General features: G+C 43.6%; 1 protein-coding gene across 2 annotated transcripts in view; it reads right to left on the bottom strand.

Annotated features, from left to right (window-relative positions):
• The window catches only part of ADGRD1 (adhesion G protein-coupled receptor D1), a 112,544-nt gene that overhangs the window by 58,296 nt on the left and 28,383 nt on the right, over positions 1 to 25,865 (bottom strand). For both annotated transcript variants that reach the window (XM_007426660.4, XM_025165690.2), the window contains one exon: positions 35 to 108. In XM_007426660.4, coding sequence (XP_007426722.1) covers positions 35 to 108 — 74 coding nt within the window. The remainder of the gene's footprint in view (positions 1 to 34; positions 109 to 25,865) is intronic.

The following is a 25,865-nucleotide window of genomic DNA, read 5'->3' as shown; positions in this document are numbered from 1 at the left end:
TTACAAATAACTTTTATACCAGGGTGACACTTACCTGTAATCCAGAAAGGCACAGTACAGTTTCACTTCATTGCTTTGGTTCACAGCTTGGCTATACTGGAGTGGAGCCTAGGAAGAAGGAAAGATAGATCAATGATTGGGCGGGGGGGGGAGAGGCTCTTTTTATTCATACAGTGCTTTCCCGAACTAGGTTCACAACTTTCTAAAATGGGATGAGAAAAACTTGAGAGTTAAAGAAAGTGAAGATGGGAGAAAACAAGTGAATAGATCTGATCATCTAGGCAGAGGGCATTCTGTGTTTTGGTCTTTAAAATCTGGATTTAAAGTCCTTGGTTATTCAGATGATATTTCTTTTGCTGAATTATTGTGGCAATCTTCCCTTCCCTTCCCTTCCCTTCCCTTCCCTTCCCTTCCCTTCCCTTCCCTTCCCTTCCCTTCCCCAGCTGTTTAATTTCCAGGAAGTGCAATATATTTGGAATAGCTGCATTCACTGAATTTAACAAGCACTGATGGAGTTCATTTGGTTTGTTTGGTTAAGAAATGACCACAAAGTTAGCAAACATCTTCCTAGAAATGATGGCTTGGTGTCATACCAAAAATCTGAAAAAGCAATCGGAAGGGGTAGAATTTCAGCTCATCAACTTCAAAAAGTTGTGTTACTTGTAACCATGTAATCATGTATATGTCTTCAGTCCAACATCTGGCCAGAACTATCTGGTATACAGAAGGAGGAGGGGGAGGAGGGGGAGGAGGAGGAGAGGGAGGAGAAGCAGCAGCAGCACCTTGGGTGCAATCCCAAAACATCTGGAGTACTACTTGAAGACCATTGGCATTGATAAAATCATCATCAGTCCATTGCAAAAGGCAGTTTACTTGGAACAGTTTATATCCTGTGTCGATACCTTTAGCACCATCAAACAACAACATCTGCCTATCCCAGGTCCTAGGGAAGGACTCAATAGGTGGACAAAAATGCCAAATCCAGTCTAAACATCTGGCTGACTGTGCGACCAACCATAAGAATAATAATTCCATTACTTTCCCACTAGCATGGGCTGAGATGCTGGAACTGACAGAACAACCCATCTCTGAAATATCAGATTGAAGACCATTATAGCAGAAAATTAGCAGTAAAAATCCCCCAGGTATTATATTCTCATGGAAGTGATCCAAATGATATTAAATATCTACTAGGGATGAAAACAATTAGAAGAATTCCTTGAATTAAGAAATAACTCAGTAATTCTAGCCACAAGGGTGGATGTGTGTATGTCATTTAAGCCATTTGGGATGGGAGATGCATAATAATTACAAGCTTGCATAACCATTGCCTGCTACATGACTCTTTCCTTTTTAAAAGCATCCTGGAAAAAAAAAACTTGCCAGGATCAGGTGGGGCGGCCTGCTCTTCATTTTGCATCGGAGCAGAATGTTTTTGCAAAACTACAAGAACAGCTGCATTTGGAAAGCCTTCAGAAGGCACCACAGGAGCCCAGCCTTTTCACATGAAAAACACAACCCCTCGGTTCAATTTTGCAGCCGCAAAGGCATCTCCGAGCAGTTTAACCCTTGCCATGCTGAGATGCAAGGCAGGGAACCGAGCAGGTGGGAAATGGTATGCAGGTATATAAATAGAGCAAATTGCTCCCTTAAAAGCCCTAATTGTCGCTGGGAGAAATCCGACAGCGGTTTTGGACTTCAAGGCCGTACCCTACAGACTCCATTTCAATTCAACCCATGTTGAGGGTTGACGTACTGCTTGAGTGACATTTGGGTCATTCATTCTGCTTGAGTGACATTTGGAACAAACAGCACGCACGTACGCACACCCTTCACACCAGTTCCTACTGTATCACCGTTTGGCCCAAACGTTTGCAAGTTTGGCTCTTATGATTTCATCGTTTCACCCAAAGATGAAAACACTATCATTTCCTGCAACCCTGGAGCCCCGCCAAGTTCTAAGCCTTAAATTATGAGCCAGCCAGCCTGTGGACCCAAAAGGTTTCTTCTAAGGTGGAAAGCTTATGCCATAACATTTAAAAATATGTTTGTCTTAAAAGATGCTCCCATATTGTTTCTGATTTTTGGTTACCCTAGACCAGCATTTCTCAAACTCGGCAACGTTAAGATGTGTGGACTTCGACTCCCAGAATTCCCCAAGCTGGCAGGGGAATTCCAGGAGTTGAAGCCCACACTTCTTAACATTGCCGAGTTTGAGAAACTCTGCCCTAGACTAACAGCTCTCTTTTTAGAAAATCGTACTTGAGTCTGCCCCCATCCCTCAGGAATGTCACCAAACCCTTGAAACGAACTCCCGCTCATTCCCAAGTTGCCCCTTGCAAATAATAATGTTGTGTTTGCTTTGGGGGCAGTGGGCCCTAAAACCATTTCAAAGCAAAGAAAGATCAGCCCTTTGACTCCAAAGAATATTCACGATTTAGATTCCACAAAGGAAAGGTTGTTGAACCACAAGCCTGCTTGCACATACCAAGGCTTTGTAGAAACCACCGGGAGAAAAGATTCAGTGTCCCTGTTCCAGATGACAAGAGGGAAATTGTCGGGGATCAAGGCCGTGAACTGAAATGATCCCCTGAGATTCCAATTTCCAAGAAACAGATCAGATCACCCAACTTGGAGGAGGCCATCAGGGGGAGAAACACACACAGCAAACACCCTCTCCAAGGTTCAGCTTGTTGCAAGCCAGTTGGATTGTCATAAGAATAAGCTCCCAGATCAGATCCAAATCCCCCAGGCCAGCACCTTATTTCCAACAGAGCATCAGTTAGATGCTCAGAGAGAGACCTCAAAAATATTGCTAGCAAATCACTGCAGGCGCAGATGGACACCTTCCCATGGAATGTCTGGAATTAGATACTCCATACTCCATCAAGAAGGAAGATTATTCTCCCGCCCCTCTTGAACCTAAACCGATGGTCCTTGCCATTCCTTCTAGGACTGTATTTCCAGCTTGCATCACTCTGTTTAGAATACAGTCTTAACAGGCCACAGCAGGTTGATCTTGGAAAGCAAAGCAGGCTCGCACCTGGTTATTTCTTTATTTTTATCCATGCCTTCGTTGTATGGATTTGCTTGGGCCAGTATTCGGATGGGAGGCCCGCAGGGAATTCCTCCAGGCTACACGCAGGGCTCAAAAATCAGGTCAGAAGATGGCCAACCCCTTTTCTATTGCTGCCTAGAAAACAACATCGCTCTGTTCACCAGGAATCAAGTTCAGATGAAGGGCAGGTTTCATGTAACCCAACACCGCCAGAAGATTGTGCCCCCCCCCCTGCTCAAAAGTAGTTCTGGGCTGATCCCTCGGCCTCAATAACATTTGAGAGCTGGGATGACTTCTTTCCTGCCCAGTCGCAGCAGAGTGCAAACCACAGCAAAGCTAGCATCGGCTTTTGCTCCGCTTTGAAATGCTAAGCTTGTGGGCAACCCCGTTCCCCACGTTGGCAGGATCTCCCGCTGTCCCAGTTGCAATGCTTGAGTTCAAGGCAATCATTACCCCACCCAGTATAGCTTTATTTTCAAGAGCAGCTCCAAACAGCCCTTACTTTAAAAAAAAAAGTGTGTGGGGGGGGGGAATAATGATTCTCTGGAACCAGATGGTTCCCTGCTGGAAGAAAGGAAACAGAGTTTCATACCCACTGGCTTTATTTGAGTTTCTGCAGGATGGGGAAGAAGGACAAGATTCTGCAAAGAGACGAAACAGCCCAGATCAAATCTGGCTGGGTTTCCTGCTGCCTCAGCAGAAACCATCATGGAAACCACCATTGTGAAAAGGGCTTGACCATACCCGTGGCAACATGCTCCCCTTTGGGGTTCCCAGGTGAGAGTAGCTTTTAAACCGAGACAAAAGGAATGGTGGCATTCCAGTCAGGTAGCTTTCCTCATAGCAATCGTTCAGAATGTACAGGAGGTCTGTATTTGCAGACGGCCAAATATCAGCAACTCTGGAAACATGGAAGGAAGTCATGAGATGATGATGATGATGATGATGATGATCATCATCATCATCATCATCATCATCATCATCATCTTGTGTGGGATGGTGGAACACAGATTTTGTTACTCCAGGTGCTACAGAGCTCAGGGGGTAGGGACCAGTTCAAATGCCTTTTCCTTTTTTTCTTTTTTTATTCTTCTCTTCACCAGCGGGAGGGAGCACTGATTTGACTTCTCCATCTGTTCTCAGCATCTCCAGGTTGATGATGTCAATCTTACCAGGTAGACCAGATGAGCTAATTCTACTTTATTGTAAAGCTACATTGACAGAATCTTGCAAGTCTGAAAGTACAATGCTCCCACCATCTCTTTTACAGCCTGAGAAACTAGGGAGGGTCCCTTCTGAGCCTCTTGCCCTGCCCACTATCCAGCTGAGGGCTATGCCGTCTCTTATCTGACTGTTCACTTAGCAGTGTCTCTTTGCCCCGTCCCCCAAGCTCTTTCCTACATACCACTGCAGATAAAGATGATTGAGGATCATCTTCAAGTTGCTTTTGAGGACTTTGGAGCAAAACCAGGGGAGGCACTGAAGTGGTCTTACACAGGAATTCAGGAGACAGAGGAATATAGGTAGAAAATTCAGTACAGGGTGGCAGACTTATTTACTGAAACTCACAGTGAATAATGTTTTCAGAGCAGAAAGCCTAGGGACTCTGCGTAAACAAAGAGATCTCAGATATAGCAGGGGTGACTTAGCAAATTTAAGCCCTTATACGTTCCAGGTCTAAAATGATTGAAATTCTGTTACTCTTAGCAAGTTATCAAATCAAATCTTTATTACAGTCACAGACCAGCATACCGTTAGCAACTTAGGCAACCCTACTAAGGAGTCATTGCGACTGAAATCATTGGGTTTCCTTCTGAGTAGATTTGCCTTAAATCATGCCCCAAAGTTATGAATCAGGGACAGGAAACGGTTTATCTTTACAGAACTCTTGCATTAAAAGATTACAGAAGTGTGGTGAAATCATATGTCACGGGTCATAGAGCAATATACAGCGCCCCAGATTAAAAACATGCTGGGCTTTGAAGAGAAACCCATTTCCAGCTTTTTGTAATGTCGGTCCTTCTAAGCAATGCCTACAAAGTGCAACGTCTTGCATATTTCTAGGATGAAGTGTTGCTCTATTCGTCTCTTGACCTTTCAACACTTACACTCCTCTCAGTTTGCTCAGCTAGTCCATGGGGATTGGGTAGGAGAGGCAGTCAGTAGAAGACTTGGTGGGATGGACATGGCGATGGAGGCCAATAAATCCTCCAGATGCTGATTGTGGTCTGTACATACGGTACTTTGATGTCTCAGTGCAGAGCAACATACAGCCACGTGGAGGCAGAAATGGCTGAGGAATGATGATGTGAAGGGGGACAACGCTGCTGACTTTAACGCCAACCCAAGTAGACGGTATATGAGGCATTATAACAATGGAATATTCTGATGGCTCCTCCATGAATTTTTTTACACACCTGAACACCCAGAGGGGATAACTACAATGGTATCGCAGGTGTAACCAATGTGATAGAGTTGAATCATGCATAGGACAGAACTTTGTGGCTGAAGGTTAGGCCAACCTTCTCAAACTGTAAGAGTAGTTGAGTGGTGGACTCAGTAATCTAGGAAAATGTTGGGCTTCCCTTCATTAGATGGGTCCAAACATTGGCTGATTAGTCATCTGTTGGGCCTGTGTTCATATGGATGCTTGTGTTGAATAGGAGGGTGGATTGAAGGTCTCCTTCAGAGTCTCCTTCCAACTCAATGAATCTAGAAAAATGGCCTTTTGGAATTCTTCACCCTCTTTGCAGCAATTAGATAAGACCGTGTATTGAAGAAAAAGTAGAATTCCCAGATTTCTGCTCCTTCCTCCTTCCCATTTTTTGTTTCTGCCACCACTACCCTAAAAGTGGCAACTACAGCAACTTTACAAGAAATTAATCATTCCTTTGATTTCTATACATTTCCCCAGATCAGGTGCTATTCCAGAAGTGAGGACCAACAGATACCAGGTGGGGAAACTGTGGAAAACACTTGAAGAAAATTCCAAGGAATCACGGCCTCCTTAAAAGCAGGCCTGAGTCACCCCAAAGCCCATAATGATAGTTTTGTTTTGAATATTCAAGGAAGAAAACAAGGATGGAACTAGATGGACATGGGCCATTGTTCTATTCCTGCAGGTGCATTTATTCTATCAAAAGTATTGGCTCGTCAAAGCCAATCTGTTTCTTTAATTTTTAAAAAGCCAAGGGTACTTAAAACAAGTTGTTTTTTTTGGATTCTTCTAGGACTGGCCAAATCTCCATGCAATACTACCTCCCTGTTCTGGGTTTTCTTTTTTCTTCTGTCTGAGGCTCATCTCCCCATTGCTTCACTGGCAAAGACATGTCAACACGTGTTGCTTGAAGGAGCCTTTTCATTCCTACACAAAGAATTCGTATTCTACATTTCCCCCCAAGGGTCATAGTTACTCACGTTTTGCATTCTTTTTAAAAATACTTTTCACTGGGTGATTCTGGTATGATTTCCCTGTGAAAAATCTTGAATCAGGGACTGATTCTCCTGGAAAATAAACTAATGGATTCTGGAATGTAGGAAGAATAAGGAGAGTTGGCAAAACTGTCGAGACAATTCCCGAACAGGCTTTTCTTTCCTCTTTCCTCTTCCCTCTGTCTTCCCCAACTGTTCTGCAGCATACTTACAAGCACGGAAAACTGAGTGATTACATGGCCATTTTTGCAAGAATCAAATATTTCCTCTCGCTTTCCAATGTCTATTTGGGAAAGCTGGATCTGAAACATGCCCCCATCCCAGATCTTCATTAGCCATCATCTCACCCAAAAAGCTTGCCAACAAAGTTATGAGCAATCAATTTTGTGTAAGAGAAAATTATTTTTTCATTTGTTCGTTGGACGCCTGTCAGTAAAACACTTCACAAAGGGTATCCTAGGACAAGCACACACCCAGATTTTATCTATGTCTTTATCAATCTATTTATTTGTCAGCGTTTTCTCAATGTACATATCATTGCCTTGATAACATGCGGGTGGGGGTGGGGGCAATGAGCTGAAAGAAATGCAAACTCCATGCGATTATACTGAGATACCTTTTTTGCAGTCTTTTATTAATGTATACGTCTGCACTGATAACCCAGGGAGGACAGAACAGGAGAAGGAGCTGCAAGAAATGAAAGCTGGAGAAAAATTGCACGCTCTCCAGGACCAGAATTACATGGAAGGACCTTACAATTAAAACTAGCAATAAAAAGACACAGGAGAACAAATGCATAGCACCATGAAGGACAGCATGGATTGAACCTGAACGCATAAAATACAGAGGCCACATCTCCTCACCTCCTTGAAGAGTTTAAGGGTGGGAGCAAGGCAAACAGCCCTCGTAAAAGCGGGCGACCAGAGAGTAGCTTTCTAAATGGGTGGAATGGGGCTAGCTCCGTTCCTCTGCTCTTGCCAGCTCATAAATCAGAAAGGAAGTCAGCTAAGCAAAAGGGGTGCGTGGACATTTCCGAAGCCAACACAACTTGAAGAGAAGTCATTTAGAGCCCATCTATCAATGTAGTTCCTGAAAGCTTTTATGCCCCAATTGATCTCTACTGCTCTGACCTTTTATGCAAGAGAGAAAATAGAAAGAGGAGCTGAAATTTAGAGAGAAAGTTATTTTCACTCGCCTGTGATGGAGTGTGCATCTCAATACCTGCCAGGAGAGAGCTGAAGCATTCATCATGTCCTGCCATGCATCGTATTCTCATGCGACTTTGGGTGATGACATCATGGCACATATGACATCACTTTCTCCACCCCATGGGAGATGCCTGTGGCACAAAGAACTTAGCCTCTTGCCCATATCAAGGGGCGCACAGATTCCATCTACACAACTTGTTCAGTCGAGTTCCTGAATGTTCAGGATTTACGCCAGGTCCTAGCTGCCTTGCCATGACATACTTGACTCGGTTCCTGAATTAACCCCTTCTCTGGGTTTCCACGTTACACAAAATCCTGAATTCATCAAATGTCCTGGGGTTGCCAAACCCATGAAGGCATGCACACACACATACACACACACACACAAAGAACCAAGTGTAGTCAGCATGATGTTTAGACAAGGTGACCTGTTGGGACCTGGAGATGTGTCCCTTTGGAACAGCCTCCCCCCAAGATTCAGTTGGCCCCAACTCTGCCTGTCTTTTGAAAGGCATTAAAGGCCTGGCTCTTTGCCATGCACCGAATCAGAGAAGGGGACCATCCCATTGGCTCAATTTTTTCCAGTGCTTTGGGTCTTTACATGGTTGTGTTTTTATTATTTGCTGCTTGGGTCCTTATTATACGGGCTTCGTTGTTGTTTATTGAGGACGCACCCCACCCTGAGTTCATGTGCCGAGCGGGCGGCTCTACAAATCGAAGGAATAAATAAAATAAGTTCAATTAAGCTTCGCCCTGGATGCATGCGTGTCATAGTAGAGCTATGGAGTTGGGCATTGTGCCAATGTTGGCTGGCAATGAGCTCGGTTGACGAACAGTCATTACAGTGGCCTATGTTTCTTTTTGGTCACCCTACATGCACTCAGCCATGTTGTCAAAGTCGTGGTAAATGCATATCATGGGTCTACAGCAAAGAGCGTTCAAAGCTGGCCTGCGTTTAACATGACCTGTTCTCCCAATTTTTGGAATCACCACCTCCCCCTCTCCTTTGGCCCAGCTTCTTCAAGGCTGTCTTAAATACAGGGTGTGGTTTGGATTGCTCCTCCAAAAACCCCACGGCTGGGCACACCAAGATTTAAATGCAGCCTCCACTACCCTTCTGGTTTCCACCATCACTAGCTGTGAACCCAGATCGTCCGACATGGTGCTCTTGTTTTTGAAGTGGTTTCTTCAGATGGAAGCTAGGACTAGGCTGTGGTCTGCAGCAAAGCTGAAAATATCAAAAGAGGCACGGCTGGCGAGAGAAACCCCAACAATCAAACCAAACCAGTGGTTTCTCCCTCTCCTGTTCTTCTTTTCATTGTTCTTCAGTTAGCATGACTCCCAAGGACAACTTCTTTTGCTACAAGCCGGTTCCTGCAAACCACCCAGCCTGCCCCATCCTCCTCCTGAGGGTAGGGCTGAAATTCTCCCATTTATTTTTCGGTGCCCAGTCTGTAAGCAGTGGTTTTCTTTTCCTTCGTTCTGTGTTTTGGGGATTGGATTTGGGGAGTTGGAGGGGACTGTTTGTTGGCTTACTTGTTTTGGTCATTCCTCCAGAGCTTAGGGACTGATGGAGTCCCTTGCCAATCTCCTTCTGGACCTCTCTGGGTCCCCGCAAACACCCTGGCTCATACATCTTGATATTGGAGATTCTTTTCATTACAAAAATTAGATGAAAAGCTGATAAGCCAACTGCCAACCCCACCCTTATTTCCAAGGAGATCTCTTGCATATAGTTTGCAGAGGTATTATTAGAAAAAGAAAATAGTGCATAGCTGAAGGACAACATTTCCCCTGGAAATATGCCCACTGCTCGGGGGGCGGGGAGGGAGGAATGCTAAGGTAAGCTGTTTAATTATAGCTTGTTGAATGAACTGCAATGAGCTCTTTGAACAACAGGCTACTTTCGTTTATAAGCCACAATCTTTGAGCCTGGGGTCAAACAAGATGCTAAGATTTAGGGTTAGTGTTCATGGCTGGTGGGTAAACTCAGTTTGTGTGTGCTAAGAAAAAAAAGATGAAAAAGGCAGGAAGAAAACATAGAAGAGGAACCAGAACAAGAAAACAGTTTGCATAGTTTAAAGACAGTGGCCCCAATCTCACAAACTGCTTAACTGAGCCAACAAGGGCATGCAGATAATCCTCAATTTACAACCATTCATTTAACAACTGTTCAAAGTTACAACAGTGCTGATAAAAGTGACTTACAACCAGTCCTTGCACTTATGACCATCACAGTGTCCCCACAGTCACATGATCAAAATTTGGGCATTTGGCAACCAGCATGTATTTACGATGGTTACAGTGTCCCAGGGTCATGTGATTGCCATTTGTGACATTCCTAGGGGCTTTCAACAAGCTAAGTCAATGGGGGAAGCTGGATTCACTTAACAACCGCAGCAAAAAAGGTCATAAAATTGGGTGTGACTTAATTAACAACCACATCACTTAGCAATAGAAATTCCAGTCCCAACTGTGGTCATAAATCAAGGGCTACCTGTATAAATATCAAAAAGGGTGAGTAGATCTGGGCTGCAAAGATCCAGGTGACCATTAGGTGGCAGAAAAGAAATGGGAAGAGAGGCAATACCTCCTTGTTTCTATTTAGGGCTAGCCTGAATGCTAATCTGGATCCTTGCACCCCAGATCTGATAGCTCTAGGTTAAGTGATTCAGTCAACTAAATCTAGTAGATTAAAGATAAATCAAAGTAGACCCAGTTGTGCAAAGGGTTAAAATAACTCGAATGCACCAGCTGGGTCATCATGGGACCGCTAAGTACACTCAGTTGTCCTGTTTACCTGACTAATTCTCCAAACCATAGAGTTGGATGGGAAATATGGGTGAAAAAGGAACCCCGACATTTCCAGAATGGTGCTCTTTCTTTCTTTCTTTCTTTCTTTCTTTCTTTCTTTCTTTCTTTCTTTCTTTCTTTCTTTCTTTCTCTCTCTCTCTCTCTCTCTCTCCCTCCCTCCCTCCCTCCCTCCCTCTCCTTCCTTCCTTCCTTCCTTCCTTCCTTCCTTCCTTCCTTCCTTCCTTCCTTCCTTCCTTCCTTCCTTCCTTTTTAATGCAGTTAGTCTGCCTGTGAACTATCAGAACAATCAAGAAGGTGACTTGACTGGCTGAGCAGCTGCTTAGGTTAAATCAGTGGTGGGAAGACGACCTTGGAACCCTCAGGAATTCTCAAGCCTTTCTTTTTCAGAAGAACCACAACTCTGTGTACACATTTGTCAGAGACAAGATCCGTAACAAATGAGATTCAAGTTTGTAACCCACCCCAGAACCAATAAAGGTCGGTGGACTTTGCAGCAATTGCAATGTGCAACATGGAAAAAGAAGAAGCCATAAATTCTCCATCTGTGAAAGTCTCGGGCATCTCTTTGTCAGAAGAAAATATTGACAAGTTCAGGGAAAGATGAGGAGAGAAAGATGATTGAGAGCTTGGCTGATGAATCAGGTTCAATAAACGTGGTTTGGAGACAAGATGACCAAGTGGAAAATGGAGAAAAGGGGACCCATATTTCAAACGGGTTCATGAAAGTGGAAATGCAGAAGGCACGGGGAAGAACAGCTCAGAGGGACACCAGAAGAACAAAGAGAAGTGGTTTGGAGAACCAGGTCTTTGCTCTGGATTGGATTGTTTGGGAGAGAAGGAAAGGGAGGGCTGCAACTTGACATTTGAAATGGACGTCTAGGAAAATCCCTCCACAGAGAGAAGGTTCCCATGTTTTCGGGCGGAGGGTCGCACTCAGCCCATGGAGGCCACCTGCCAAAAATGAATACCTAGGATGACGACAAAACCTATGTTTGATTTGACTTCCCGCTATATTTAATTGGAATCAAATGGAAACCACAACATTCCTCTTTAGCTACGCATTTATTTGCTTTCCCATCAGTCAGATTAAAAATGGTAATTTGGGGGAGTCTCTGGGGGCCACATCCACTCTCATGCAGCCCAGGCACCTGAGGTTTTATACCTCTCCCCAAAGCCATGATCCCTTCAACAAATCACAGTTGCCTGGGTTGGCATAATCATTAAGCTGCAATGGCTGGGCATACCTAACAGACCAATTAGCCATACGAATGACAGCCCTTGAACCCTGTCCCACAAATCTTGTGTTTTACAACCCTTCTCTGAATCCAATTTTCTGCCAAAGGTACCTCTTGAGCTCCTAAAGAAGCCAGGACAGAAGCTATTCACTGGCGTAACGATGGTTGCATTCACACAACATACTTAACCAAGTCAGTTAAAAAACGTGTGGGTGCCTTTGTTCCACATCTGAAGCTTGGTAACTTTTATCTTTTCCTTCTATCTTTGGCGACAGGCATCTGTTCCTTGCTCCCATTTATTTCCTAAAAAATTCTGTTGCAGTTCAATCTGTATTGTGCTATCTTTTTCCTGCAGGGACATGATGTGTCCAATCAACAACTGAGGTTATTGCAATCTGATCCAAGGAATAATTTATTTGCTTTAGCCCACATAGGGTTCTGCACTGTATGTACTGATCCCTGGAGCACCGAAAAGGCCATTCTGCTCTAGAATTATGGTGGTCTGCAGTAACTCCAAACCCCCAAATCCATCTCCCTGGGGTTTCAAGAAACCTTTCTTAGACAAACATATGGTTTTTTCCTCTCCTTTTCAGATGAGCTCATTGCAAAGACTTGTAGGTGGTAGGGCGTGGGGTTGGGTTATTTGAAGTGCAGGCTTTGAGATTGTACTCCAATTTTTTCCCTTGCTTGTTGGACCCACCGTATTTTAAAAAGCATGTTCAACTCGGCCACTAGAAAGCTTTCATGCTTACTTAGGCCTTAGCTCTGTAGGACTGTTAAGGCTTTTTAATGCAGGGGTGTCCGTGGGGGAGTCAGAAAAGTCAAGATGGTGTGATTGAAGTCCCACCCTTTCTGCAAATGCAGATGCCGGCTCTTGTTTTGGCCTCTTTCAGCATGGAAGGGGAAGAGAGTCCCTGTTCAGTTCAAAACAGGGTGCGAGAAGGGACACTCTAGCCTCAAATCTAAGAGATCTGTGGCCAGCCACCATAAATCCTATTGAGTTAGACAGGTTCTACTGAGCAAGGAGACCCTTAAGGCAATCTGCAGCTGCTGTAACCCTCTTTGCTACTTTGCATCTCCCAATGAACTTGATCTGATGGATATCTGGTCTGAGAGCAGAGAAGCTTTCAATGAACCACCAATGAGAGATCTAAAAATGGCAAGCCTTTGGCACATCCATGATTTTGGCTTTCTATTTTGGAATCCATTATTTTGGCTTTCTTTGGAAGGCCAAAGAAGAAAGGAAAAAAATGATGACACCAAACAGGATCCATTGGGCTGAGCTGCTTCTTCTTCTTCTTCTTCTTCTTCTTCTTCTTCTTCTTCTTCTTCTTCTTCTTCTTCTTCTTCTTCTTCTTCTTCTTCTTCTTCTTCTTCTTCTTCTTCTTCTTCTTCTTCTTCCTCTTCCTCTTCCTCTTCCTCTTCCTCTTCCTCTGTAGCATTTTTCCTGCATGCACAGGGTCCATCTTTTTTCAGCTCAACCAAATGTTGATCCATTGGTTGCGACAGGAATTGACCGACTGGCTTGTCGCTCGAGCCTGACGTCGTGAACTGAGCTTCTCATCCATTCTAAAATTAGCTTGCTGCCTGCACATTCACTTGCAAAGGATAATGGTGAGAGTCCAAGCCAAAGCAGAGCCATTTTTAGGCTCATGTGGTTAGGCTAAGAGGAGATGTTTTCCAGCTCCTCAAGTTCCTTTTGCAGAGAACTCCCAGGGCTTCTAAAGCAGGTACCTTTGGCAGGAGGAACCCCAAGAAAAATAAGTAGTAGAGCTACTTACAGCTATTTTTTTGGATCATTATTGCTATTATTCAGCACAAACCATCAAGAGACTTGAGGTGGCCTACTCCGGTTCCAAAAATTGTTGAAAAGACACGAAGGGAAGAAAAGCAACGTTGAAACAGACAACCACCTAGATTTTTAACAAAATATTATTGCTGCCCCCCCCCCATTCTAAAAACAGCTTTCCCAAACTTAAAATGATGGGTGTGGAAACTTGGGAATGGTTCTGCTTTCATAGAAAGTTGCAAGCTCGCCACACATTTTAAATAATTTGCCTCCAAATGTGGTTGCTTTCCCACGCCTCTTTGCAAACCTCATGGATTCTTCTGTGCGGTTGGAAGAAGCAGAGTTTATTCTGACTCTACAAACTTTTCAGCACAAGTTCCCAGCTGCGCCAAGCGGGCATTTCAACATGTCTCACAGCTCGATTTCATGTCCAAAAATGCAGGAGTAAATCTCCCTTTGCTCAGCCAGGTGAGACTTGTTTTTAGACCATGGCCTAACTCCACAGCCTTAAAAACAGACCCAAAATTTCAGCTTCCCTCCAGGCCTGAATTGGAGTTTCCCAGGTGGGACAACGCCCTGCCAGAAGATTTTTGCAAAAGCAGAAACTTCACTGCTATCTTTATCTACCACAGAGATGCTGGTATGACTGAAAACACGTGGGCAAAATGCAAAGACACATAGATTGGAATGGGTGGGGTTCACCACACTGATGACCTCAGTGAGCTCCCTGAATTACAGTAGTTAATGCTTTATTAGAAACCAGGCTTCCTTGGCTGAATTCTAAATCTTCTGTCTAGGATTGGCCTTATCATGAACCTCAAAGAGAAAATTCTAAGTATTTCACAGTGGTGGAGCTATGAGTATCGCATGACCTGCCCTTTATCCTCCCCTGGTCTCAGGTACCTTAAAAGAGGTGATCCTATTGCTAGTTTTGAAATAGGGTAAAATTTGCTGTCAGTGTCACACGGCAAAGGAGGGCTGGAGGAATCCAGTATGGCTAAGTGGGACCTAGTTATTGCATCATGTGAAGAAGATTCAGAAAACTAGGAGAACTGCACCCTGAACATGGTTCCTTGGTCCCCCTGGAGACTGATGCCATGAAGTTGGTGTTGACTCTAAGTGACCACATGGATAGATTTTTCTCCCTGACAATCTGCCCTAACCTGCTCTTTCAGACATGGCAATGCCATCAGTGGCATATAAGGAGCTTGGTTGAAAGTGGCCAATGGAGCTGAGAACTGGGAATGTTTAATGCCAAGGCTTTGGTGGGCTGAAGCAATGACCTCTTGAGAAGATCTTGGGAAAATCACTTACAGAGCAAAATGGGGGCCATAGAGGAGCAAAATAAAAGCATTCTTTGGAACGCAGCCACAACTCTTGGAGAAGTTGTGCTATCTGGGAGGCAATGCAATGCTACAGATGTGCTCCATGTTATAAACAAATGAACAAATTGCCTTGGGAACCTATTTTCTAATGCCAGAATCTGGTGGCCTTCCACACTGCTGATCCCCAAGATGTATCTGGCGTAATACATAGCTAATCTCTTTAACTATCTACTTTCCCATCCCCCATCCCCCTCTAATCCCAGATCTCTTAAACATTTCGGTCAGACCTGAGCTTCCCTGGGTTGGCTTGGAAGGAAAAACAAATATCCCCCCCCAACACACACATACACACAACCCGAACAATTCACAGATGGGTTTTTCTTATTGCTGCCCGTGGGGAAAATAATCATTGTTGTTTTGCAAACATTTTCCAGCTGCAGCTGTTTCAATTTAAGGTTGGGAGGCAGACCAACAGATGACAGATGCCCTGTTGCATTTGGAAAAGCCTCCTCTTCTGGGGTGGGGGACACGAGGGGAGGGTTTCAAATATTTTATGCCTGCAGAGCCTCAGTTGGAGAGAAGGGAGCAACCACAAGGCCACCCATTCACCCTTCCTCTGGAGACCCTTTGGGAAACACTTTGGCTAGAACGTTCACAGCTCCAGTTGAGGCCACCTTCACTGCACCGATGGTCCCCACTGCACCTCTCGGTGGGAGTTTGGGAGGAAGAGCTGATGCAGCTTGGGCTGGGAGCAGTGGCCAGGCATGGAACAGGAAAATATGGAAAGTGAAAGGTGCAGAGGTATCCACGGGGAGAAGGTCAAAAAAATGTCCAGATGGAGGCCACCACCTTGTGATCAAAGGCCCACCTTTTTTATGTGCAACGTGATGCTTGTAAAAAAAAAAGAGCAGCGCTTTCATTGCATGGTTGTGGCCACCATTGTGAACTTTTTGACCCCCTTACAGACCCCCTGGAAGGGTGAGAATAATATGATGGGGGAGCCTGACTTTCCTTTGGTTCCAAGTATTTCCACTGAAGATCACCAGGCTTAAGTTGGTCGGGGTAGATTTCCCCCATTGATTGATTGGATCCCTTTGAAGCAAAGGTAGATCCAACAATGGGGGGAAAAAGCAGTCTTAAATAGGGGTGGATAATCTGGAGATAGAAGAAAGGAGAGAGTCAGAAAGAGCACTCACAACCTCTTACCATTTGCTTCTGATAGATGCAATTCCAAGCAAAAATTGATTTAGGCCCAGATTTGATTTAGGTGAAGCTACCATCTGCTCCTAAGTTGAAGATGCTCATCCTCCTCCATTATGGTTCATCTTCACAGCTAGAAACCCTGCAGGTCGCTTTCACACAACCCACTTAATTTAGCTCCTGAATCATCCTGGACTGCCATGCTAGATCCAATCACACGCTAACCAAATGGGCTGAGTTTACCCAAGAAGTTAAGCAAGTTAAAGAAGAAAGTTTAGCCTGCTTGGGGCATGCCACTGATGTGCTTGTGCACACTGTGGGAATATAGACGCCATGCAGCAAATCTGGATGCAATTGCAAAGGGAAAGAAGGGAGCCCCCTTGAGATGGATAAAGCCCTGACTTTTATTTTAGAGGCTCTTTGAGTGCCTTGTAGAGGAGGCATTCTCATAAAGGTCCTGTTTTTGACCCACAGCTCTCTTGAGTTCTTCACCCAGAGAATCTCAGTCACCTTGGTCTATATTTGACGAGGGCTCAGAGAGAGAATATAAAATCCACGTTGCTATCTGAAAGTAATCATTTGACTGCCCACACACACAGAAGGCTTGCCCCAGGGCACAAAGAGCTTTACGAGAGTTATAAAAAGTTCCTGGAACTGCAACATGTTATCACAGCAGTATAAATTAAAAGACTGATCTGCATGGTGGCCACAGGCCAGCCAGGAGTCTTGCAAACAAGGGACAGGGGTGAGCGCTCGGATAATTCTTGAAAAACTGCTCCTTCTGCTTCTTACCAACATCTCCAGCACCTGTGGTCTTGATTTCATGCTAAGAACTTAATTTCAGGACTCATGGCAGACACAGGTGCTTCGGTTTTATTGGAGTGTGCTTGATGAATTTGTTAATTTCTACCAATGCCTATGCTGTCTTAGAAAATAATCTGGGTCATTGAAGCCACTGCCTTGTTTAAAACTATACCTGCAAAAAGTAAGAGATTCTCTCTTTTTGTCTTAAGGGTGAGGGGAGCAGGTACAGTTTTGAACAAGGCAGTGGGCTTCAATTGAAATGTATTATTTTTTGATCCAGCCTGTACTTTTACTAACGGGTGGATCAAAAAACAACTTCACTGTTTCACCCATTAGTAAACAGTACTTTGAGTATGGCCATTACCACCACGGCAGCTACTTTGGGAAAAGACTCATAGCATCGTCTCCAAATTTCAAATGTTCCCACAGACCCACCAAGACTGCGCACGCTAACCTTCTCAGTTCTTGAGTACACTTACAGTAAGACAGTCCTTCTAGTGAGAATGCTGATTCTGTAATACATACTCCCCGTACAAAACACAGGTTATTATAACAAGCTAGACACTTTTTAGATAAACTTTGCTATGCCATCCTGATAACGTCCAGAATGAAATATCTCCCACTCCCAGAAGTTGGACCAGCCTGCAGATATGATCTCCCATAGCAAATTTCTGCATTACTATAGGAAACACTACCAATAAATTGAGTTGAAAGGACACCTTTGATGGGAACGTAATTCATCTAAAGATCATCGGTGGAGTTTGGCATCATTTGGCATTAAGCTGGAGTGATCTGGCAGCTGTCAGAGTTTCTGGGACTTTTTGAGTTTTGGGAAGAAGATTCAAATTCACAGGAGCACCCAAGTCATGGTAGAATGAGACAGCTGTGCCAAGGAGGAAGTAAGAGTAAAATGCAAAGAATATTCCTTCCTCAAACTCTTACTTGGTTATTGATTAGCTTTGTCCTTCAAGCCTTTTGGCGTATTTAAGAAGATGGGGTTTTTGGAAGCATCTCGTGTAAGTTGGTCTGATGAGTGAAATCACCCCAAGAAAAGAGCAAACCACAATCAGCCCCAAGGTCTCGACTGTTATCATTTCCAGACTGGACAAAGGAAAGTGGTTTTTCACAGTGGTAGCAAACTAGCAACTGTGGCTAAGGAAAAGAATCATCAAAGCCTATTCAAACATGATCTAACCTCTCTGTGATTCTACAATTTTCCTGTAACCTTTTAGAGTGAACATACAGGCTTTTTGGGGACTGTGAAAAACTTTGAAGGGCACTTCACTTTCACAGAAGGGGCATTCAAGTGCCCTTTCTAAACAATTCTGCCAAGGGTTGAGCAAGTTTCTTCATGCATGGTCAAATAAATCACCTAATATTAGATCAGGCTGTTACCAAAATAAGGAACAGATGGAAACTGTATCACACACCTCCACACACACACACCCAAAATTTGCTTCTAGCTCTTTAGGTGGAGTGGGTTAGAAAAAGAGATGGAAGGCATTGATTATTAGCAACAGAAGTTGCATTTGATTCTCGGCAGTGGCTGGAATTCTTCCATGATGGCTTTTGGCTTTTGTGCAATAAATTATTGATCAGAAGTTGCTGAATTCTTGGGTGCCAGTTTACCTAGTCTCAGCCCAGTCTGTCAAGAAGAATCTTGCCAAGCACTGAAATATCCCGCTTCTTAAAAATAGAAGTGGAGCGACTGTCCTGTTTTGCTTTGTCCAATTAGAGCGATTTTAGGTCCATGCATTTTTACAGAATCAGGCAAAATCAGCCTGGCTACGGCTCGGTGCTTTGTGGAGGCAGAAGACTTTGCTGCTACGTGGTTCACACAGCTGTGCTTGCTATCCTCATACTAAATGCAGTTGCCCAGTTCCAGCTGACTTCTGACCACCCTTAAAGGCAATTTCTTCATGCTGTATTCCTAATATTCTGCAACTGTGAAATTAAGATGCTTATTGTCTAGAACTGGCAGGCTTTACACAAGCAATAAATCACAGCCATTAAATCCGTAACTCAACACTTGGCTTGACTTGACAGAAGAGTCACAGACACCATTAGGCTAGATTAGAATCCAGGAAGTATCTATTACCTAATCTTGAACTAAGGAAAAGAATTAAAAAGACAGTGCCTGGTAAAAAGAGATACTTAGGTGTTGGAGAATAGGTTATACATCTGGCCACTCTACCTCGTAATTATTTCATTCTATCCCATCTTCAGTTCATATTCTGGCATTAAGATAAAACTGTATGGGTCTCTCAAGCTTTCAGTAGCACAGAATGGCTTGTTGTTTACCTCAATTGCTGGTCTGTAAATTTGCATGATTTTAAGGCTGATTGCATTTGTGTTCTTTGCAAACTGCCATTCTATGGACCCCCAACCTGACCCCCATTCAGGATGTCTGAAGTACTCTTTGGCCCTGGAATATGAATCTTCACATTCTGAAGGATCCTATTTCATCATTCTCATTGCTGTCCTAATGATTAGACCCTTTACAAAAGGAGTAGACCCTACAGAGGTCATACAACGGGTTGGCTTTCTTCCTTGTTCCCTGAAGGGGGTGATCTCGTGCTGGGGTGGCAGCCAATTCTAGTGAGTTTCAACTTCAGTATAAAATCTCCTTGGAGATTAATGGTTGATCTCACGTCTCCAAGCTGAAAGGGGGTTCAGCCATCTTGCTTTCTACCAAGATGAATGTGCATTCAACTCCAAGAGAAGCTGGAGGAATGTCTGTCATGAAAAGTCTTCCTTATATGTTGAATTTGGCCAGTGAACTGATGAATATTTTATCTGCAAGCTGCATAAACAATCCTCGTCCATCTCACAAATGAGACAATGCACGTGGCTTTCTCCTCTCCCTTTCAGAGACGTCTTTCAAACTCGTATTCAAGTTGGCTGATATACTGCAGGCTTTGGTTAGGTCATTTGTTTTTCAGTTGCACCCACGTTGCTGGAGAAATAGCTTTTGACAATCCCTCCCGTCCATTAATTTCAGGGAGTCCTTGCACATACTTTCAAAGTTCTTACTATTCTTTGCCAAGTTTATCAAAATACAGTATACTGCCTTTTTTTCAAAGTCACAATTGTCTCTGTGAGATGTTCAGCTCCTCGGGGCTCCAATGAACCTCTGTTACCCAGATCTTCAATGGTTTCTGGACTGAATATCCATGAACACTGAACAGATAAGTTCTTCTCATAAAACGATGTCACCATTTCTTGTCTACGCAAACCTTTCTTGTCCCTTTCCAAATCCTTGGTAAATGTGAATGTATGAGCATGGACATAGCCTCCTTGGTGGTAGCCCTCTGCATCTACAGCATGTCTGCCACTTGCCAATAGGTCTAGTCCTTCTCAGTGTTAAGCCATCAAGGGAAATATATTTAGTGGGTTAACTATATGTGCATAATCACATGCTTGGTGCTATTATTATGCAACTGTTATTGGGTGTGCCTGGCTTTCATGCTGAGTTTTGATCTTTCCTTATAGCATACGTGGTTGCATTTTGTAATATTACTGGAGTATGCAAAAAATTTTGATGCCAATGGTCCAAAGCACAAAAATTCACCAAACTTCCTATTTTGAGTGTAAAACTGCTGTCCGGCACCCAGAATGGATGGTTTTGAGTATCTTGGAAATGTCCCAAGGTCAAAACAAAGAGATTTGGGTTGGACTTGAACACAGGCCACTTCCAAATGTTCAAAGCAGCTCTCTTCAAACTCATAATAGTCATTTCATGCTCGAAACAGGAATTTTCATGAATGAAATAATTTGAAGCGAATTGGTTTGCTTACTCCTTGTTATGGTGATTACTGTACGTGTGTTTGGTGTATTCTTCAACTATCGTAATAAAAAATACAACGGCCAACCTAGAAAATTGCTTTGTGGGCTACAGTCAAATCTTGCACAACTGTTTGTGGCCTTGAAGCTCTACGTTGAAACCCCTTCTGTAAAGTAAGACCACGTATTGCTTCCTAAATCCAGTCAAAAGTCACTGATTGGTCTGGAGATTGAAAAAGTCTGATTTTACTAGCCATAAAGTCTTGGTTCATAACAACAGCTGCTTTAGTGAAATTCAGTCTCTGTTTTAAAATGTGGACTTGTCCAGATCCAGCAAAGAACTAACAGCCTTCACCGAAATCAGGAGTCCCATCTCACGAAAACAGGCCCTGAAATTATGAATGAATGAACAGACAAACCTACATACACACCCCTTCCCATTGCCTCCAGCAGATTCCTGGTGTGGCTATAAGCAGGCTGGCTAATCATTTGGCACAGGCAGAGCAATTAATAAATTCCACCTTACTCTTGTGCCTGTGCAAATGAACATCTTGCTATATCATTTGTTTTCCTTCCAGCAAATTCAGCCAACAACATTCAGAACGTCCTGTGCTAAGGAAGGAGAAAGGAAAGAATAAAATTGATTGTATCCTGCTTCTGAAGAGGGGGAGATGTGCTGGCACCCTTGGTGCCCTTCCAACAAATTCAGCAAAGGGTTGTGATCTGAGCTAGTTAGGGAAAGTAATGATTTTATGTAGCAACGATCAACTCTGCTTCTAAAGTCACAAAGCGGGTTGCCAGCAGAATTTGAAAAATAGATCTCGGATTCAAAACTCAACCAAACGAGATGAAAGTCGAAGATATTCCTTGTCCAAGACATTGTTTGAATGTTGGATGAGCCCTTCCTAACCAAATAATTGTTTTAAAAAAGAGGAATTGAAACCTGGCCTGTTGCTAAATAAAGCACAAGTCTTGGCTATCAGCTTCATTTCCAAGAATAGCCCCTGGTTCAGACGTATATCAATACAAACAGGCCAACATAATCCCCACAGAGATTCTTAGAAAGAAAATTCTATGCTTGTCTGTGCTGAGCAAAAAAGGCAAGGTTAAATTAGGCTGATCGGGGTCATCCTAGGGGGTTAGAAATCATAATTGGCAGCAGGCATCTGATAAATCGGCATTTTGTGACTTGTGACACCTACGATAACAGCTGTTTTATGGATAATGAAGCCCCCTGGCAGCCATTTTGTGAGGACGACCACGACACGTTCTTGAAATTTCAAACCTGTCCCCTCTCCTTCCACAGAGAAAGGGCAAGCTACGGTCGTAACAAGTGAAATAACGCTGCGAGACCTGCTTCCATCATTTATAATCCACATTTATCTCTTCCTTCTGGCATTCTCTCCTCTGAAATATGACTAATAAATTATCCGTTTAAAGATAAAAAGTTGGATTAGGAAGCCTCCACTGCAAAATCGAGAAGTTATTGATTACAAGCGCTCCCTTTTATGACATCGAGAGAACTTTTGCGGGAGGCTCACTCGCGGTGGGAAAAACAGGACAATTGCAGTGTGATTTATCAGCGCTGCTGACTTTGTTCGTAATTTAAGCAAACCGGGGTTGACTTTGGAACGCTTGCCACCCACCAACGCGGCAACTTTCTTTTTTAAAATGAACTTTTAGGGAAGAATTTTTTACAGAGTAAAAAGAGTACGAATGTAAAGAAGGAAAAAGAGGAGAGTGATAAAGAGGAAGAAAAGAAAAGAAGACAGAAAAGAAAGGGGGGGAAAAGATATAAGGAAGTGGCATCCAATCTTTACAGCAGCTATAAATGCAATTATATTTTATCCTCTCACTCCAAAGTTCTCTCATGGCTCCCTTCTTTCCGTATCTACCCTTTCTAACCATCAACCCATAAATCAGAAGTTCAGGTTTTTTCCATTTTCAGCAAAAAGTCCATAAAGAGTTTCCAGTCACTAACACAAGGCAGCAACTGGCATTGCGATTGCCCTGTAGCATCGTCGTTCCAACTCCCTTGCAAGTTTGTATTCTTCCTGGAGAGGCATGTAATATAATGGATGGGAATCGTTTTGAGAGTCCACCCATAGTTTGTATAATTGGCAAAGAACCAGCTGTATACTCTACTACATCACCAACACCGATGCAATGGTCTATGGGAATATCCTTGAGGGACAGAAGGTGGAAAAGCCGCAGCCAGGGCAATGGTCAGATAAGAGACATCTCGGCCCAGAGAAGGAATGGGAGTGGGAAGCATCTCAGAAGGGACCCTCCCTAGATCCCTGGAAAGTAAAGGTGAACAGGGAGAGATGTGCCTTCAAACTTGCAAAATTTTGCTAATATAACCTCACGATAAAGATAGAGCTAGTACTTCTGGGTGTGCTTCTTGTCTGGACTACCTTGAAGGGCTGACAACCCCCCAAAGCTCTATGCAACTGCTCTGAAGAAAGATAAGACTATCTGCAATTCCCGGTCCTGAGCATCCTCAGAAACAAGTATGACTTTGCTTAATGTCCAAGAGAGCACTAGGAGGCTTAGTTTCTCACCAGAAGGCTCGTGAGTATGCAGGCTCAAAGGGAAAATGCTACTTCAGAGAGGAAGAACTGTGAATGTCCCATGAATTATCTATCCCTCTCTTTTCCTTAAAAAATACACTTACCCATTCATTGCCAGGACACTTAAAGATGCTGCCCGACGGGCAATTTTGAAATGAGATTTGGTTGTAAATTTGCAACAAGTTGTCAGCATCCAGCTGACCTTGCTTGATCTCAAAACAAGCTCAGCTGGGTGAGATGGAATTAGTCCTAACATACTAGAGACCAAAGCAGTTAGGAACTCTTGATTTTCCCTTCACCAAGAGATACAACCCTATTGCAAATCATCTGGGGAATAGAGAGAGAGGAGAGGAGATTTTACAGCAGAAAGCTTTTGACCACAGCGTTGGAATTGCATAATCCATCAAAGTCCTCCAGACTTCCTTGGAGAATGCAAATTATTCACTGATGTGGGCCTGAGGAAAAGGAAGGGAGGGAGGGAGGGAGGGAGGGAGGGAGGAAGGAAGGAAGGAAGGAAGGAAGGAGTAATAGGAGGGAGGGAGGGAGGGAGGAAGGAAGGAAGGAGTAATAGGAGGGAGGAAGGAAGGAAGGAAGGAAGGAAGGAAGGAAGGAAGGACGGAAGGAAGGAAGGAAGGAAGGAAGGAAGGAAGGAAGGAAGGAAGGAAGGACTGGAGGATTAAGTGATACAAACAGGCAAGCAAAATTTGATTGTGCCATGATCATCTCTATTCTTTGGGGGGGGGGCGGGGAGGACAAATTGCAGGAGAGGACTGTAAATTGAATCTCACACAGCTCTTGGAAATAAGATATTGTCAGGATTCACTTAGAAGTTTATAAACCCAGCAATATTGCTCCAATTTCTCAGTGGAATTGATCAGCTCAGGAAATGTGGACATAGTGCTGCCTTCTGCCTCGTTCTGGGGGAAAGGGAATAGATTAAAAAAAAAAAAAGACTTCTCCAAGCCGAAGCAAGCAGAAACAATCTCTACTAAAGCTGGAGATACCGTTGGTCTAAGATCAAAAGTGGGCAATTTGGCACACAAGACCCATGGACCGAAACAAAACAGAGAGAGAGAAAGAGAGAGAGAGAGAGACCAAGTGCAAAGATGCTTTGCTTTCAAAAACAGAAATAAACTTTCTCAAAAGAATAAAACCACCAGCTTCCAGAAAAGCTGTGGGTAACAGTTAAAAAGAAAGATGGGGGGAAAAATGGAAAACCCTTGGCTATGAAAATCTTTAATTATTGAGGAGATGTTGGCATGACAGACGTGTCTCTTGTTGCCTCAATTCCATGTGGCTGCAGGCAGTTGAAAGATTTCTTTTTATAAGAGCTGTAAATACTCCTTAAACTTAAGTCCATCTTCACGGCCTCTTTTCTTTCCCCTGTCAAATTTCCCATTCCCTACTGGGAGACCGAGCGCCCCATTTTCCTCCATGAGAAAATAGACAGACTTTATGATTTATTCATCAAAACATGCCTTATAGCAAGCCACTTTAGACTGAATTCATACCTCACCATAAGCCATCAGAGGCCCTGTTTCTGTTTGTTCTATGGTGATGTAGCCCTCCCCGTCAGACCCAGTTTTGCTCCTGGCCCACCCCCTAATATGGGGGGGGTGTAGCCTCCCGTGGAGAAGTTAGGTGCGGCCGTAGGGTGAGAAGAAGGACGCATGCTCTCGATCTCTCTCGTTCACAAAGAATGATTGGCCAAGCTGCTTGTTTAAGATATCAAACTGTCATCCGTAATGACTTCCAGAACAAACCGTGAATCACGCTCCAAGAAGCTATATATTAGAAGGTTATAAAATGCAACAATGCTGCGTGGAAGATAATGGCTTACGTAATGTATGCACATAAGATAATAGGCAGAAGTTCTGAACAATAGTAATGCTGGATCCCAATCTGTGGACAATTTAGGCTTTCCTGGAAGTGAAATCATTCCCACGCGAACATCACCATGGCACTCTTCTAACCATTTGGTTTTTATATATATATCTCTAAAGATATAAAGATATATATATCTTTTGCTACCTAGACTGTTTTAATACACGTTGGCTTGATTTACTACATTTTAATGTAGGCTGCATTGAATAAATCCAGTTGTATGTTTCTAAAGCGATATATTTTAAGCAAAATCACGCACACGTTCGCTCGCTCGCTGAGAAGAAAGCCTTGTTCAGTTTTCTTTCACTCTTTGGATACTGTGGCACCAAGGGCGTCCAAATCAATGAGACGGTCGTAAAAGCAGCGGACCATCAAAACCACTTCTTGTGGTCATCAAAACGGGGGTTCCAGGTTCTGAGTTAGGTGCCAGAGAGACAGAGAGATCAGAGTATCTGGCAGAAATCTGGAGCAATCCCTGCCCTCTCCCCAACCAAACCTGTTGAATTAACTGCGCAGCAACAAACTCGACGGAGTAAGTCAGAATAATCTATTTTTCTTCCCGTGGAAATGAGTAAATCTGGACATGAGAGAGGTGGAATCAGCCCATCTCCCTGGAGCTGCAGGACAATAATAGCGAAAGGCAGCCATTCCACTCCTTAAAAATACCCAACCTCTCTCAGAAGGAGGCCCATTTTGGCTCCTGACCATCCTAAATCACATGCTTCAGCTTTGAGCTATGATTTTCACCCGAGTCTTGAAA

Source organism: Python bivittatus, unplaced genomic scaffold (assembly GCF_059951505.1).
Source record: "Python bivittatus isolate LINGU-HERP-01145 unplaced genomic scaffold, Pbiv_v1 ctg000100_np1212, whole genome shotgun sequence".
Classification (NCBI taxonomy): Eukaryota; Metazoa; Chordata; class Lepidosauria; order Squamata; family Pythonidae; genus Python; species Python bivittatus.
This window is presented reverse-complemented; position numbering and strand designations above follow the sequence as displayed.